General features: G+C 35.2%; 1 protein-coding gene across 1 annotated transcript; it reads left to right on the top strand.

Moving 5' to 3' along the window:
* Nucleotides 1-7,099: 7,099 nt before the first annotated feature.
* LOC117326272 lies at nucleotides 7,100-15,118 on the top strand. Its single transcript, XM_033882947.1, has 7 exons — nucleotides 7,100-7,160; nucleotides 10,780-10,842; nucleotides 11,558-11,588; nucleotides 12,124-12,383; nucleotides 12,670-12,815; nucleotides 13,817-13,968; nucleotides 14,739-15,118. Exons 1-7 carry the CDS (start codon nucleotides 7,140-7,142, stop codon nucleotides 14,999-15,001), a joined length of 936 nt encoding a protein of 311 aa, XP_033738838.1. The 5' UTR covers nucleotides 7,100-7,139; the 3' UTR covers nucleotides 15,002-15,118.
* Nucleotides 15,119-15,332: the final 214 nt, after the last annotated feature.

Raw genomic sequence — 15,332 nt, 5'->3', positions numbered from 1 at the left:
CACAATATATACAACGGGGAATTATACACTTTCTTGGGATACAATTAATTATTATTTATTCAATTCAAATTTGAAAAAAAAAAATTTAAAAATGAAAAGCTTAACAGTGGGTGGGTACTAAAAGGAGGTAATGTAGTTTTGGTATCAATAAAACCATACCACAGTCTACTCTAATTTTCAAACGATCATAATTACTCTTTGTAGTAAAGAAATTGCACCTTTAACAAACCACTGCTCACAGTATATCGATGATGAAATGATATACTATGAATATCACCAGCATATATAGACCAACCAACCAATTGTTTTCCCGTAGACTTTAGTGTTTACGTTTTGGATTATTTCAATCAAATTCTTGAATTGAATATGACGATTATGGTTTATAACAAAAGTTTAGGGTCTGATATAACACCTAATCAAAAAAAAAAGTTGGGTCCTTCAGCTGAAGTTTTCTCCAGGGTAGCCATTTTGAAAATAGGTGAATTTCGCAGTAAAAATTCTCAAAAATCTCAAATGTTTACCTGTTTATTATTATTACGTGAACTTTTGGGGAAAAAAAAACAATCGGACTTACGAAATTTATATCAACATTTCTTATTGATACCTATCAGGCTACATATCTATTTTCTCACTTCAAAACATACTGGCCAATCAGTGGCTGCCAGACATTTTATCCTTGGCTCAACTTTCTATACACAGGGGCTGTTTCAAAAATATATTTTTTCAATTGGTTGGTTGTTCCCTATATAGAAGTAGCAAGATACTGCCTCAGTCGAATGTTTAGTTTTCAAATTCTCGCACCAGCTATGGTCATATTAGGGCAGACAGCAATGGATAGTCTGCAACCTTAAAATCATAGGATAGAAAGACCACGGCCTGTAGAGAATGTTTAAACTCCTTAACGCTATAGGGACCACGGAACCAAATTATTTCCCATAGACGGTAATGTTAACGTTTATCACTGTACTGCTTAAATGGAGTTTTCAACACTGGTCCAGTAGCAATAATTTTGAAGTGTGTCATCTCGGAAACCTCTAAATGGAATTATAAAAAAATCTACCAATTTGAACTTTTTTTTATATGGGGGCCGCCATCTTGTATTGAAATCAGCACCAAAAATTCATCTAAATTAACAACAAAATACACACTTACTTACCTCCCCCTGACAAAAACAGGCTAGCAAAAGAATAACTGTTTTTTCTATATATTTTACATCTATATGTATTGCCCGACCCACATATTAAAACTTTGGAAACTTCTCTCACCTTAATATCCAATCAGTAGGCCCCGATGTATTCACCTTCCTACTAAATCTTCTGCCCAAACGGGGAAAACCCACATTCTATTTTTGATTTGGTTCTGTGGTCCCTTTAAAATATGATCATCGCTCAGATTCTTACTGATTTTCTGTCCATTGTAGTCGCCAGAATGTTTTTACTGTCTCTTTTATGTACTTGGTATGTTCTTCTTGAATCACCCCCCTGTTACTCCTGGAAACCAGAGTCTGAACAGCACGTGGAATAGTTCCAACCACTAGAACGGAAATGACGTGCATGACACCGCCTACATCTGCCGATTTATTGTGTTCGGATACCAAGCACAGCGAGACTAACGCGAGAACACAAATAAAGACAATCTGGCAGAGAGCGTAGGACATATCAATGTAGATAGGCTTCCTGTGGCGAACTATTTGGTCAAAAAGTTGTGTTGGCACACCTGGACAATTATTACGATATCTCACGTAATTTGGAGTTTCATTTAATGACAAATAATGTATCTCTGATCTTTCCATAGGGATTGTAAAGCCGTTAAGATTGATATGTTTCACAGAAGAAAGATTCATATTGACGTACAAAGTTTCATTTCGAATGAAAGCATGTCTATCCGTTTCTAATTCCTGCTTCATTTTTACAGATATTTCAATTATGTCTCGAAGTAAACGAAAATATGTTTCCCGAAAGGATCTGACAATTACAGTAATGTAATAAACAGTTGTGCCAACAAAGAAAATATATGCAAATGAGTACGAAGGATAAACAAGTATCGAAAGATAAACATATATACAAACCTTACCTACGAATGTAAGACTATCAATACAGATCAAGCTGAAGGCAAAAATGAAAAAGCAGAGAAACAAAGTACAAAGTATTCCAAGAAGGATTTGATAAGGCTTCTGGCGATTTTTGACGGCATCAGAAATGGCTATAGAATACGCCTTAACAGACAACAACAGAAAATTCACAACTGGAAAAGAATGTACATAAAAAATCAGGAGAAGTTCAACAATGCAAAGACATATATATAGAAAAAGGCCGAAAACTTTGATGGCGACGAGAGGGAACCTGGTGAAACCATGAAAATTGAAGTACGTATCAGATACGCAAAGGCGCCATCTTTCTTTCTGACGACATATGAACCAGTACCATGTTTGAGGATTAACCACCATATATAACTTAGCTTGGATAACTGTGTATATTTTAGCATAACCTTTTAACTGCGAAACGTTCAGCATTGATAGCTGTTCGATAGTTTTCATGTCTAACTGCAACAACGTAGACGACGGGTTTTTGTTTTCAGAAGATGGTAAAGCTTTTTCCAGGTGGAAAGATAACTTCTTTGGTACCACTAGTAGGAGAGATCCCAGGAAGAAATACAGAAGCAATGCCACAAACGGACCTCCAAGATATGGCAAAAAGTTCCGGCCGCTTTCATGGACTCCTCCCAACATCGATAAAAATCCAACCGGCAATTGACGGTCTAAAAACGCTCGTATAAATTCACTGAAATATTGATGGTACACAATCAGTTTAATGTAAATGATGACAGGCGAAAAGAACACAAACAAGAGACGTCGTAGTTTTGAAGCTAAGACAGGGAAGTGTTTAGATAATGTACAAAACGTGAACACATATGTTGAAAAACTGACCGGCCCGTTGCTACAAAGAAACGTCCATCTCATCTTGTCGTTGAATGTCCCATTGTATTCTTCCCCATCGACATCTGAAACGGAAGTTCCGAGTGCCTCATAGCCTTCTGAGTGTCGTGGTTTTGTTGGATGGTCGTAAGTTTCCATGATGTCCGCAAATCGCATCAGAAGTATAGGGAAGTATGCGAATAGTAAAACGCCGAAGATATAGGGAAACATGACGGATCCGGTAGAATAAGTTGATACATAGTTGTTACACTGGTAGTAAAACTTTGCTGTCTGAAGGTTTTTCCTCAGTTTACAACACTTGTAACCAACACCCATTCCTGGGAACACAAAATATCTTCCGACATGATACGTTGTCGAGTTCTTAAATCCTTCAATTTCCGAATAGTAACACCAAATGCTATGCTTGCGGTCAGATTTAAAATATGTTTCTGTAAAATCTAAAAAGGCGTCGGATATAATTTCTGAAGTATTTCGTGTGCCGAGTACCATTTCACAATTCAATGGGGTTACGTTGAGGTAAAGTTTGACCTCATTTGTCAGCGTATACCCATTCAAAAGGCCCATGGAAAGGATATTGAAATCTATTGGCCATTTGGTGTAACGGAAAGACGATTTAGTGGAAGTGTATGTCCATATGATTCTGCCGGGGAAAACAACCTCTGAAGTATGATTAATATGTGGCTTAAATCCAGATATGTTCAGGAAATCCAGTCTCAGATGTGCCAGGTTAGCATCCAGATTGGTTACCCAATCAGCGAAGTATGCAGCAGAGAATGGTAAAATTTCCAATTTACACGGAAGTGACGACATACGCATGCGTATCGAAGAATTGTCCTCTGCTACGCAAGACAGAATGCTCAAACACAGCAACATGAGGACCCCAAGGGTAACTGTGACACCTGTTAAAGAATGATTAAGAAAACTCAAAAAGAACATTTTGAACAGTATGATTATGTAGTGAACAGGGTAGTATGATCTCATCTATTGTCGATTACATATGGCATTGTTATTTGGATATTTCGATTGTTTAAAGGAACAAGGACGTATCTCCAACATGGCGTGCTTAGAAGTATAGGGCCGTATCACAAATTTATCAATTTTTATATTTTTAACAATTACATTTCCGACTGAGCTTTTCTTATAGAACATGTACTTGATATCAGTGGAAATTGTCTAATTCTTTTAAATCACAAAGTATTTTAATAGAATTAGACCATTTCAATTGATATAATGTACAGATTCTATAAGAAAATCTCACTCGTAGTTGTAATTAATTAAAATTTCAAAATGGATAAATTTGAGATACGGCCCTTTACTTCTAAGCACTCCGTGTTGGAGATACGTCCTTGTTCCTCTAAACAATCGATTTATTTTAAGCAAAAAAATTGTCAAATGACAGACTGCATTAGGGACGTGTTTTATTGCGCGCAACATATGCTGAATGTGTTAGATCTTGATTAATAATTCTATCAGGATCACGTTAGCATCTTTTGCATAACTTGCATATAATCGACCCTGAATGACCACAGCCGTCGAAGGACCGTTAAACCCATTAAAACAAATGATCGATTGTAAGTTAACATAAACTTGTTATAATCAATGTATAGCCATTTTCACGACGAGCATACTATTCACCCGCAGTAGTTTAACATTTGTTTCACGATAAACAAAAAAATGTTATGGTGCGCCACAGACATAAAAACATTTCCATATATATGTACCTATGCATTTTCACTGTAAATTTACAGCAAACGTATATATTTTAGCGGTTAACTTATTTAACCGTTTTTTTCTCACTGGAAGCATTCCCATAAATGATATGATTGCGTTAAATGTATGTCATCCACATTTGTTTTTATCGAAATAATTATTAGTGTACTAATTCATCATTCCGCTAATCAATTTTAATTTGATTCTGTGCGAAAATTTGAGTTCGTCAAATCAAACACTTTTGCAGTATATCGACAACATGTTTTCATTTATAATTAATATACAACCCCAGCCGAATCTAGAGACTCTTGATCATGAAACCACATATAGATATACTCCTACTGTACTGTTTAAAAAAACAAGCGTAAAGATTTATACATACCACCAGTCTTAGGAAACATGTTGTCGGGTCTAGTGTCACGAGGGAAATAGAAAATAAGTTCCGTATGTTAAGGAAGTCAAATACATGCTAAAAACATGTCAATATAGTGTACATGTAGATAAAACCTTAATAAAGATAAAAAGATTAAACATTGGCTAAATGCATATCAATACACATTAAAATTGACATTCTAATCTTAATAAAACTTCCTAACCTTGTCAGGCATCCATATATCTTTATACAAAGAATGTATACGCCAAACTAACGTTGTGCCTTGATGTGATTGTATATATGTATATTAAGCCTTTTTGGGGGTAGCAAACATTTCATATTTATTTGCAGATAAAAATGTATTGTTTACCAAGTATGTTGACACACCTTCAAGCTGCAATATTAATTGTCTGTCTTGAATAAATAAACATAATGCAGTTTATAGTTTAAAATTTTCTAGGAAAATTTACAAATGTAAAACTACGGCACAAGGTTTTCATCAATATGATAATCTATAGAATGCAGATGACCAATATCGTCCAAGGCCGGAGACCAAACTTAATAATGGTTATCCGAGCTCCATAAATCATCATATCGACAGAAACAAAGTACCATAACTGTTTTGGTACATTTTGGTGTCCAAACTGTAGTGCTAAAATATATTTATAACACACTGTCATTCGATTTAACATAGAATATAACATGTGTCGGATGTGGACCGATCGGCATCTAATACAAAACTGAAAACATGATAATTGTTTTTATATGATATAACGACGTATGTTGAATATATAGTCAAACATCAATACGCGTCTTCAGACCTGAATGAAGGTACATTTAGTTTATTTTGTTCAACGTCCTATTAACAGCTAGGGCCACTGAAGGACCTACCTGGTTTTAGAGATGGAGGAATGCCGGAGTACCCGGAGAAAAACTAGCGGCCTACGGTCAGTACCAAGCAACTGACTTACGTGGGTTTCGAACTTGCAACCCAGAGATGGAGGGCTATTGATAAAGTGTCGGGACACCTTAACCACTCGGCCACCGCGGCCCCGAAAGATTGTACAAGGTATACGGTAGATACAAATATCTCCGTATTTGGGTAGGATATGTATTTCTGCAAAGTTCGTTAAAATTCCTTTAAGCAGAAATAAAATTTAATGATTAAAATAGTTAAAAGCGATTCTTAAATGAGGAATTCTATTCAGAATGTATTATAATGATGTATTACAGTCACGGTCCTTATGCATAATCGTAAGATAAAAACCAATGGTGTATTTGAGTATTTCCTATTTCGACATACATTATTTTGTAAAGTCATTTTCAATGATTATCATATTATCTATATCACGTTATAATAAAATTGAAATAGAAAGTAATAAACTCTTAAACTGTCGACTTCTGAGCCACATATGGTATTATGTGATATATATATATATATATCATCTTGTTTCAAGCGGCAAACATCAAAACAGCATCGGTTACCGCGGTAGTTTCTTACTATCGAACATGGATTAACGACGTTGAAATATAAAAATACGAGCGTACAAACTAAAAGGGGTGAAATGATTGTACAGCGATATTTTTGTATCATTATATATATTTTTACTTTCGGGTTTCGGCTTGTACGCAGTATGGACGAGATTTGACCTTCACTAGAGAATATAATGAAAAGAAAATTATAATTCGTTAACATATTAATATATATCACATCAGAAATCGCTCTCACGCGTTATATCTGCCGGTTTGGACCTTGAATCGCGTCATTCATACCCCTATGCATTCAGAGAGTTAATGAACATCCTTTTAATCATTTTTCGCGTTTATCTGATCCTGACCGGGATAAACATCGTCGAGGAATAACTCACACTAGCTTCATTTATCTACTCTGTAAACTGTCGACAAGCCTGTAGCGGGCGCCCGTGATGATATCAACCGGATGAGTTTAGGTGCAATCAACCTAGAAACTACGTCATCTAGAAAACATGGCCTGATTGGTGCGGAAGAACATGTCACTCAACTTGACAGACAGCCCACCCGTACTGGTGTTGCTGTTTCGTAGACTGAATAATGCGGTGAGCGAGGGACGTTCACGAGGCTATAAAGACACCCAACCTGGACATGCCTCGTGGCTGTAGAAAGGTAAGTCCATGTGCCGTTCAAACTGACCTCTGTTGTGGTACACATACGGGTATTTACTTTTCTGACAATGTTTCTCAAGCAGAGAAGTAGTGTTAATGAAACACCTGACATAGCGTATTATTTAAACTACATTAATGACATTCAACTTTTTTATCATTATTATTATGAAAACAATTTCGTAAGAATACGATATTTAGTAATTGTATCATTCATTTAGCAAAAAATTGATTTTTTTTTTCATTTTGCATTATGCATGTACACGTGATGGTCCTAAATTATAACATTATGATACATGTGTACCTAAATGTACGTAGTATGTAAGGAGATGTGTTTTATCATTTATCTCAAAATTTATCATAAAATGTCCATATGAGTTGATATCATAGTGTTTTTGTTGTATGATATGCAAGTAAACAAATTTTGTTTTTTACTTCAATTTTACTTCCGTCTAATGATATTCGGAATCTGCCCGAATTTTAATGTGTGAACCTTAAAACATCATGCCGAGAGTACACCTTTTATGGTACCGTACTGGCGTATAATTTATACATGTTCAAGTTTAATTGCTCTACAAGTTTATTACTATTGTGCGCGGTAATAAACACGGCCCTATATCACGGATATAGTGTTAATGTAAGCAAAGATATCCTCTATACCAAACGACACCCACAGTCATAAAACGTCATATTTTTATAATTACAACAAAGAAGTATTGAGTGATAATCAAACAAAATTCTTCTCAAAAATGTTTACGCCCTCTTTTCAAACCCATTGTCTTCGTCTTATATGTAAATTAACATTTCACGTAAGAGAATTCCAAGAGGACGTTTAATATTTCATAATTATGTAAGATATCGGTGGCTCAACGTTTCGTGTTTACATTATTCCTAATCAAAATGTGAATCACATGCTAGGCTTTTAATATTTAAAAGTAAGTTCTTATGTAATTTTATATTTGCTTTATCACAATTTTTTTTATTGTTATTGTCTATTTTAATTTAAACTGGATTTGTTTTATTTTCTCATCCATAAATCATCTTAATGCTAGCTATTATCTGCCATTGATTAACACTGATAAATATGCATATCTTCCTTAAAACTTCCAAAACAAAATCCAACAACGGCGAGTTCAGTCAACCAACGCATTTATGCTTGAAAATGTCCATACCATCAGATCCGTGTGAGGTCATCTCAAATCTAATAAATCAACTCAACGCCACAGCAGCCTTTTCATGCTGCCAAATAAATTTGACATCATCTTCTGACAACTACTGAATAAATTTGAAACCAACCTCTGAAAACTACTAAATGTTTTCAACACTAACTTCTGAGAGCTTCTGAGTAACTTTGACATCACGTTCTGTAAACCAATTATTTAATTTGACATCACCTTCTGTATCACTAATTTAATTAGACCTCAACTTCACAAAGCAACTATACAATTATACATGACCTTCTCATTAGTACTTAATCGTCACCTTTCAAAGAAACAAAATGATTCGAAATTCTCTTTTGAAAACTATCAATTAATGAAATTGATGTGAAATTACATCAAATCAATTTAACAGTACATTTTCACTAAATAATTTAACATCACATTTTCACTAATTAATTTGACATCACATTGTTCCTAATTAATTTGATATCACATATTTACAAACTAGTTTGCCATTACATTTTTACAAACTAATTTGACTTCACATGGTTACTAAAAATCTGATTTGACATCACCTAGAACCCATTGAAAATTCTTAGCATTGCGTCGAGTTAACATGTTAAGATACCTCGATATTTAACTAATGCACTGCTATTATTCAATTTGACAGACTTAAAATACTTCTAATTTTCTTGTTATTCAAAACTGTGAAGAAGAAAACGAGTATGTTATCGAATCCTATTCACTTCATCTTTATACTCAGTTTTAAATACGTCTGCTGTGTTATGATCCGAATTATTCATTAACACAGGTTAATCTAATTAAACTGATATTTTTTCGAAAGCACACGCTCAAGTATTTGTGAAGTCATGAGTATATTTTTTCTTACATCAGTGGTTGGACACAAAATTTTTAATCATCGATACTTTTAATAATACACCCCTTGTGACATTTCAAGATGATTATATGTATTAGTTGATGAAATATTGATTCTATCTTTGTTTCGTAATGATGAAATCTTGTAAGATGTGTTTGTTTCTATAAAGTATAACTATTTATAGGCATATCTTGAAAGACTGAGTTGACAGATTCCTTTAATCAGACCACTTAGTATTACGTCGCCCATTATATCATAATTATGTCTGACTATAATTTAGGGTGATCCAGTGGCACAGTTGTAATACACTCGCCATACTTATGACGACCAGGGTTTGATTCCGCGATCGGACTTAAAAACATATGGGATCAACTGCCCGACCATGTTATTTCGCGGGTACTCCAGTTTCCTCCCTCAGTAAAATTCCGCTTCGAGACATGATTAATATAAGCAACTTTAACTTTTCCTAAATGGTTAAAACAGTACTGTTTGGGTTAATTACACTTAACATTGGTTTCCTATTGTTTTGCAATATAGACACATACATTTATCTTAATAGATAATAATTATCCAGAAATGAGATTGCTCTGTCATTGCAAGGCGTTTATCTTTCTAGTCGTCATTTGGGATCACATCTCATCACGGTAGGTATTCTGGTTTTTAATGACACATCATGATGATAACACGCGTTTGAGACAGATGCAAACCTCATGTCGGCGCCTCCATCAACATATCTTCTCTATGGAAATGAGACACGGAACAATGTACATGTCAAATCAAATATCACGACCACCCGGATGAAGGGACGAACGCCCGGATGTTGTGACAAACACACGGCTCTTTATCCGTGAATAAGATAGCCTCTAAACAAAAATGGCCACTTATAATATGGTAATAGGTTTCTTACTCCCCATTCATTTTGTTCGATTAACGTGTCAACGGTACAAATAGCGAGAAGGGTTGCAGGTAGATAAGATGGATGATTGGACTGAAATGTAACCACGCCTTAGCTTGATGTGTACATCAATGTACACATAGGCAAAATTCTATATGCTCTTTTCAAATAATGTTACAGAGATTCAAATCAACAGAATTGTTATTTCCAATTTCAAATCCATATTTCCATGTTATTTGTATACATGGTTTGCTTAAAGTACACGATCATTCATCACAGAATATCAGGGAACTTATTTGTGCTGATTTTCCGAGATATCTAGAATAAATAAGAAGTTGTTACGTTCCAAACATCTTAACACAATAAACCGCATGTAACTAGCACAAACGCATCCAATATTTGATTCGACACGTTAGACAAACACATCATTGCCTACATTTAGCGTCATGGTTCGTATTGAATGCTAGAGGAAGCGCGATGCGAGACACCCTTCCAGCTCTTGAGCTCGAACTTTCGACCTCTCTCTCTTTTTGCTCCTACTAGAATTAGTAAATGAAGTAAAGACTTTTTTGGTTTTTGTTTCTTTTTGAAATAAACTTATTAATTTTTTCATACCTAGGTACATGTAAATTACCTGAAATGCATTATGCCTGTGACTGATTCTATCTATTTTCGTATAATTTATTTCTAGTTTATTTGGCGAGAAGTCAGCTGCTTCAGATGGATAGGAGTATTTCTCATTCTGTTCAGCAAGGTAAATACTTTAAAACAGCCATATTTTTGTGGAGAATAATTTTAACATCCATTAGTTCTTTGAATGATAGAATTACAATCTCTGAATCTGCCTGCCTGTGAAAGACTTTTCCTATCAAGATAAATCACGTTAAGTTACAACTTAGCATTTAAGTTAATGGCATAATTACTTGAAGCTACTTACATATGTCAAATTTTCGTTATCTTGAGGTATGATTGAATGCAGTATCCATTACTTAATACATTGTATATTGTTTGATTGTCACTGGGTTTGAAATAAAAGAAGTTTGAAAGTCAAACTTATGACCTCTGTAGTAAGTTGTAATATGTGAACATTTTGATTTTCCGTTTCTAGATAGTAACACCCCTGCTTTCCCTACCTTCAATGTTAACATGTCCCATTGAATCGATATTTTGGGACGTGTTACCATTATCAGGAATGTTGTGATAGAAGTCGATTATCAACAACACTATGTTTCGACACATGCAGCTTGATACAGACCACCAGGATGTGTCATGGCTTACGTCTTGATCTTATTAAGATATTAAGATATTATTTCCTTATGCGATATGAACTCAAACGTGCACGATGCTTTTTGATAAACCTTTTTGTTTCGTTATATCACCATTTTAGTTTATGAGATTGTGACTAAACTGGATTTGAACAAAATTACGCTATACAGATTATAAATGATATTTTCTGTTGTTTATTCCAGAATGTATTTGCAGTAACTCGAACACAACAAGGTATTGTACATTTCGTTGTTGATGGTGAAGATTACTCACATATGAACCTGTTATTTTAATCAGTGGATTGATAATCTGTAATATAAACTGGTATATCACCAGTGTAATTATGTTTTCATTTAATTTCATCAGTGCTTTTTCTATATCATTAAATTACGAATGAATTGCATTCCCCTAATCAAACAAACGTTTAAACCCGTTTATCTATAAATATGTTTGTAAAAACTACGATTTACAGCCAAGTTCATTTTTGCTGTAACAGCGACATTTTAAGTAAATATACTGTAAACATACATTTTTTTGTGATTATCTTATCATAGGGGTTTTTTTTTTGGCGTGGGCAGCATTCTGCTAAATTTTGATTGCGCTGAATGCAATTCACAAAGCAAGTAGTGTCTGTGCGCCAATCCGTCCTGGCGCTAATCTGCTTTAATTTGGTTGCGCACTTAAATTTGGGCGCGGCAAAATAAGTACGGTAGCAGTACAACTACTACAGAGATAAGTTACAGCTAAATTGTAAGTTTAATTGTTACAGCCACGTTCCTGTGTTTCGGTAACGACTCAGACAGTAGCCTCCTTCACTTCACGTTCAGGGTTTTATCTAATCAAGACTCAGTGATAGGGATCGTGCCGTATGACGCTAGCTCATCTTCTTTGGGTGTGGGAAAGAAAACCGCGTGTACCACCGTCCAGGGCAACGGTACAGCGGTCAGTCCCTTCGAGCTGACCATCACAATTGACACCGATGACCCTACAGCTGTCATCAGCCTGGCCAGTACATGCGGAGTTGAGGAGGTATTATTGATCTTATGCAATCTTTGACGTCAGAATCTGTAGCACTAGAATCTTCGAGAACTGATTAATTATTAACCATTTTACATACATTTGTTAGTGCGAGTCTGTTAGCTGAGATAACATTTGATGTCAGTAGAAAATAATGATCATGATATCGTGAAACTCGTTAAATGTTTTTTTTTTTTTTTTTTTAGTAGGTTTCTGAAATCACGATTTCTATCATAATTTACTAATAATTGATTCGTTGGAGATAAATGTTGTTTAGCTATGGCTCTTTTCTATTCAGATATCTACTGGGACATTATATAAGTTTCGACTACGGACGATTGGTGACCTTCAACTCGACCTTGGCACAGATGCCTACTATGATTGTCAATGTGATATGGCTAATCTCCTGAGAAACTGGCAAACAGTAGGTCCAGCTTACATTGCGTAAGTTTTTTAATCTTAAGATTTATTTTGACATATCCTATTCACAGGTTCCTTGTGAAAATATGGATGTATTTTGATTGATCCGAATGTGCCTTTGGTTTTTACATTCGGTAAAAATGACACACATCTAGGTTGAAGGAACCAGCATGTCTAAAACAGTAACAACACGCTAGATTCTCGATAAAGAACATCTTTATGATGGATTAACAAGAGAATGTTTTGTTCTCATTAAAAGACATGTTTTCCTTTCAATAACTCCCTAAAAAGTACGATTTATTACCCGTCTATTTGCCTACTTACAGTATTAGAGCGCATTTGGACGAAATGTCGCATTACGAATTGGACAGCTGACTTCACTACCTCGGCCTATTTTGGGTCGAGAGTTGAATTGGCCAGAACGCTGACACTCCGCTATAAACCCATTCATACAGCAATCAGTGAGGTCACTATGTCCAGTTTAGTCTCCCACTGGTGGTCTGACTTTGACTGACTTTGACTTTGACTCTGACTGGTGGTTTGTCAATGTATCACTGTATTATAAGCAGCTTCAATAGTCAATTTCTTCCTTATTATTTGACCGAATTTTAAATGGCATGTACCAAAATGAAGATTGAAGTATTCTCATCAGTATTTTTTTCACTTTATAACCCTACTTACCGAAGCCAATTAAGTTTTCAACTTCTGTTTTTGTACATAACTAATTTGATATACATCATTCATACCAAACTGATGAATCTTATTCCTAATATTAGAACGTGTTATCATTACGCCCACAAGAAAACCATTTCTGTAAGTATTTATTGTATTGACGTTGTATTGACGTTGTGGTAAGAAGAGTAATCAAGTAAACATAAAAGTAATTCATCGTATTTACGCCTTTGCTATTTTCGTATTTATCCAAATAACTGTTTAGAAGGATTTTGGTGGGTAAACTAAATGTTCACATCATATTTTGTCTTGAATATTGTGGATTTCTTTAACTTGATATTATACATTTTCAGTGGGATGACGTCGGTGACCTTACAGGAGGTCAGGGTAGGGGCTGCCATGAGACTGGTGGACAAGTCCACAAACCTGCCCGTTACCGTGGTAGAGCTTGGTTCCGAGGTCTTCCTCCAGGTAGTTTACAACCCTCAGACACAGGACAGCAACGGTATGATTGTTTTGATGCCACAATCAACAACAGAGAATGCGTACACTTAAACTCAGTCGTAGTTCTAACTTAGAATACGATAATGAAATTGTACATAGGGACCAAAAACAAAAAAGAAAAACAAAAAACCAGAAAAAATATAATAATAAAAAAAAAGAAAAACAAAAAACCCTGTCTATAGACTTCAGTGCTTATGTTCTGGAGTACATCATTGAAATTCTTGAATTTAATTTGGCAATTAGGATTTATAACACAAGATTACGACCTCATGTGACACTTGATAAAAATTAAGGTTGGGTCCTTCAGCTTATACATTTTCCAGTGTAGCAATTTTGAAATTGAATTCTGCAGTTTCAACTTTTTATTTTTTATGATCTGAGCTTTTGAACAAAAACTTAATATGACTTACAAAAATTATATCAGCATTATTATTGTTTTATCCCTGGCTCAATCTTGCATTCACGGGCAAATTTTAAAAGTCTCTCTTTCAATTGATTAGATGTATATAGGCACTTAGAATGTAGTATGTCTAGGACCAGGTGTTTCGGACGGTTGAGCGTCATCGACAACATTCGCCATGCACATCTAGGCCTGATTCTGGTTAAGCTTTATATTCACAATGATAACCAAACAATTAATCTTGATAAAATGAGGGTATTATCAATCATTTCCAATGTGTTTGTCATTTCTATACTCTTTCTTCTAGTCTTGATTTTTTTGCTTCTATTGTTTTTCAAACATGTCCAATTTATTCGATTTATATGTTACAGCTTATGATTCTTGTGGAACTTCGTTCTGGGTAGCATTTGACCGTTCCTTCCCGAATGCAGTACGAACACATGATCTGTATGTTTTAAGTGCCACTCCGTTGACGTCACAGGTCTCGTTCTGGAACACAAGTACGAGTCAGGTAATGGATTCCATCATTCTTGATCCATCGTCATCAAAAATCGTGTCTGTTCCTGCCGAGACGTCTACAGGCAACGGCAATGCTTATCACTGCTACAGAGAAGGTCTTCCTGATGGCGTATAGCTCTGGTACAGAGAGCAATTCTTTGCAGACAATCTACCCTACGGATACTCTTAGCTTATTGTACTATTTAGTATCCACAGATGACAACAATTTTGTAATTGTAATCGGGACGGAGGACCAAACCTTGGTAAGCATTACTTCTACATATTTCTCCATATCGGTAGATGGGACCACTATCGCTGGAGGCAGTACCGTCTCTCGAGATTTACAAGCGTTTGATGTTTTACAAATTACTAGTAATGATGACCTACTTGGCACTGTGATATCGTCATCGAAACCAGTAGCTGTTTTTACTGGATTTGATACACCACTCTCCCAAAACAAATTTGGA

This window comes from Pecten maximus, chromosome 4 (genome assembly GCF_902652985.1).
Source record: "Pecten maximus chromosome 4, xPecMax1.1, whole genome shotgun sequence".
Classification (NCBI taxonomy): domain Eukaryota; kingdom Metazoa; phylum Mollusca; class Bivalvia; order Pectinida; family Pectinidae; genus Pecten; species Pecten maximus.
Note: the sequence above shows the minus strand (reverse complement) of the source record. Positions and strands in the feature narration are given on the sequence as shown.

Coding starts and splice junctions, on each gene's coding strand:
- LOC117326272 (XM_033882947.1), top strand. CDS start 7,140: ATGCCTCGTGGCTGTAGAAAG. Junction 7,161..10,779: donor TGCCTCGTGGCTGTAGAAAG/GTAAGTCCATGT, acceptor ATTTATTTCTAG/TTTATTTGGCGAGAAGTCAG. Junction 12,816..13,816: donor GTAGGTCCAGCTTACATTGC/GTAAGTTTTTTA, acceptor ATACATTTTCAG/TGGGATGACGTCGGTGACCT.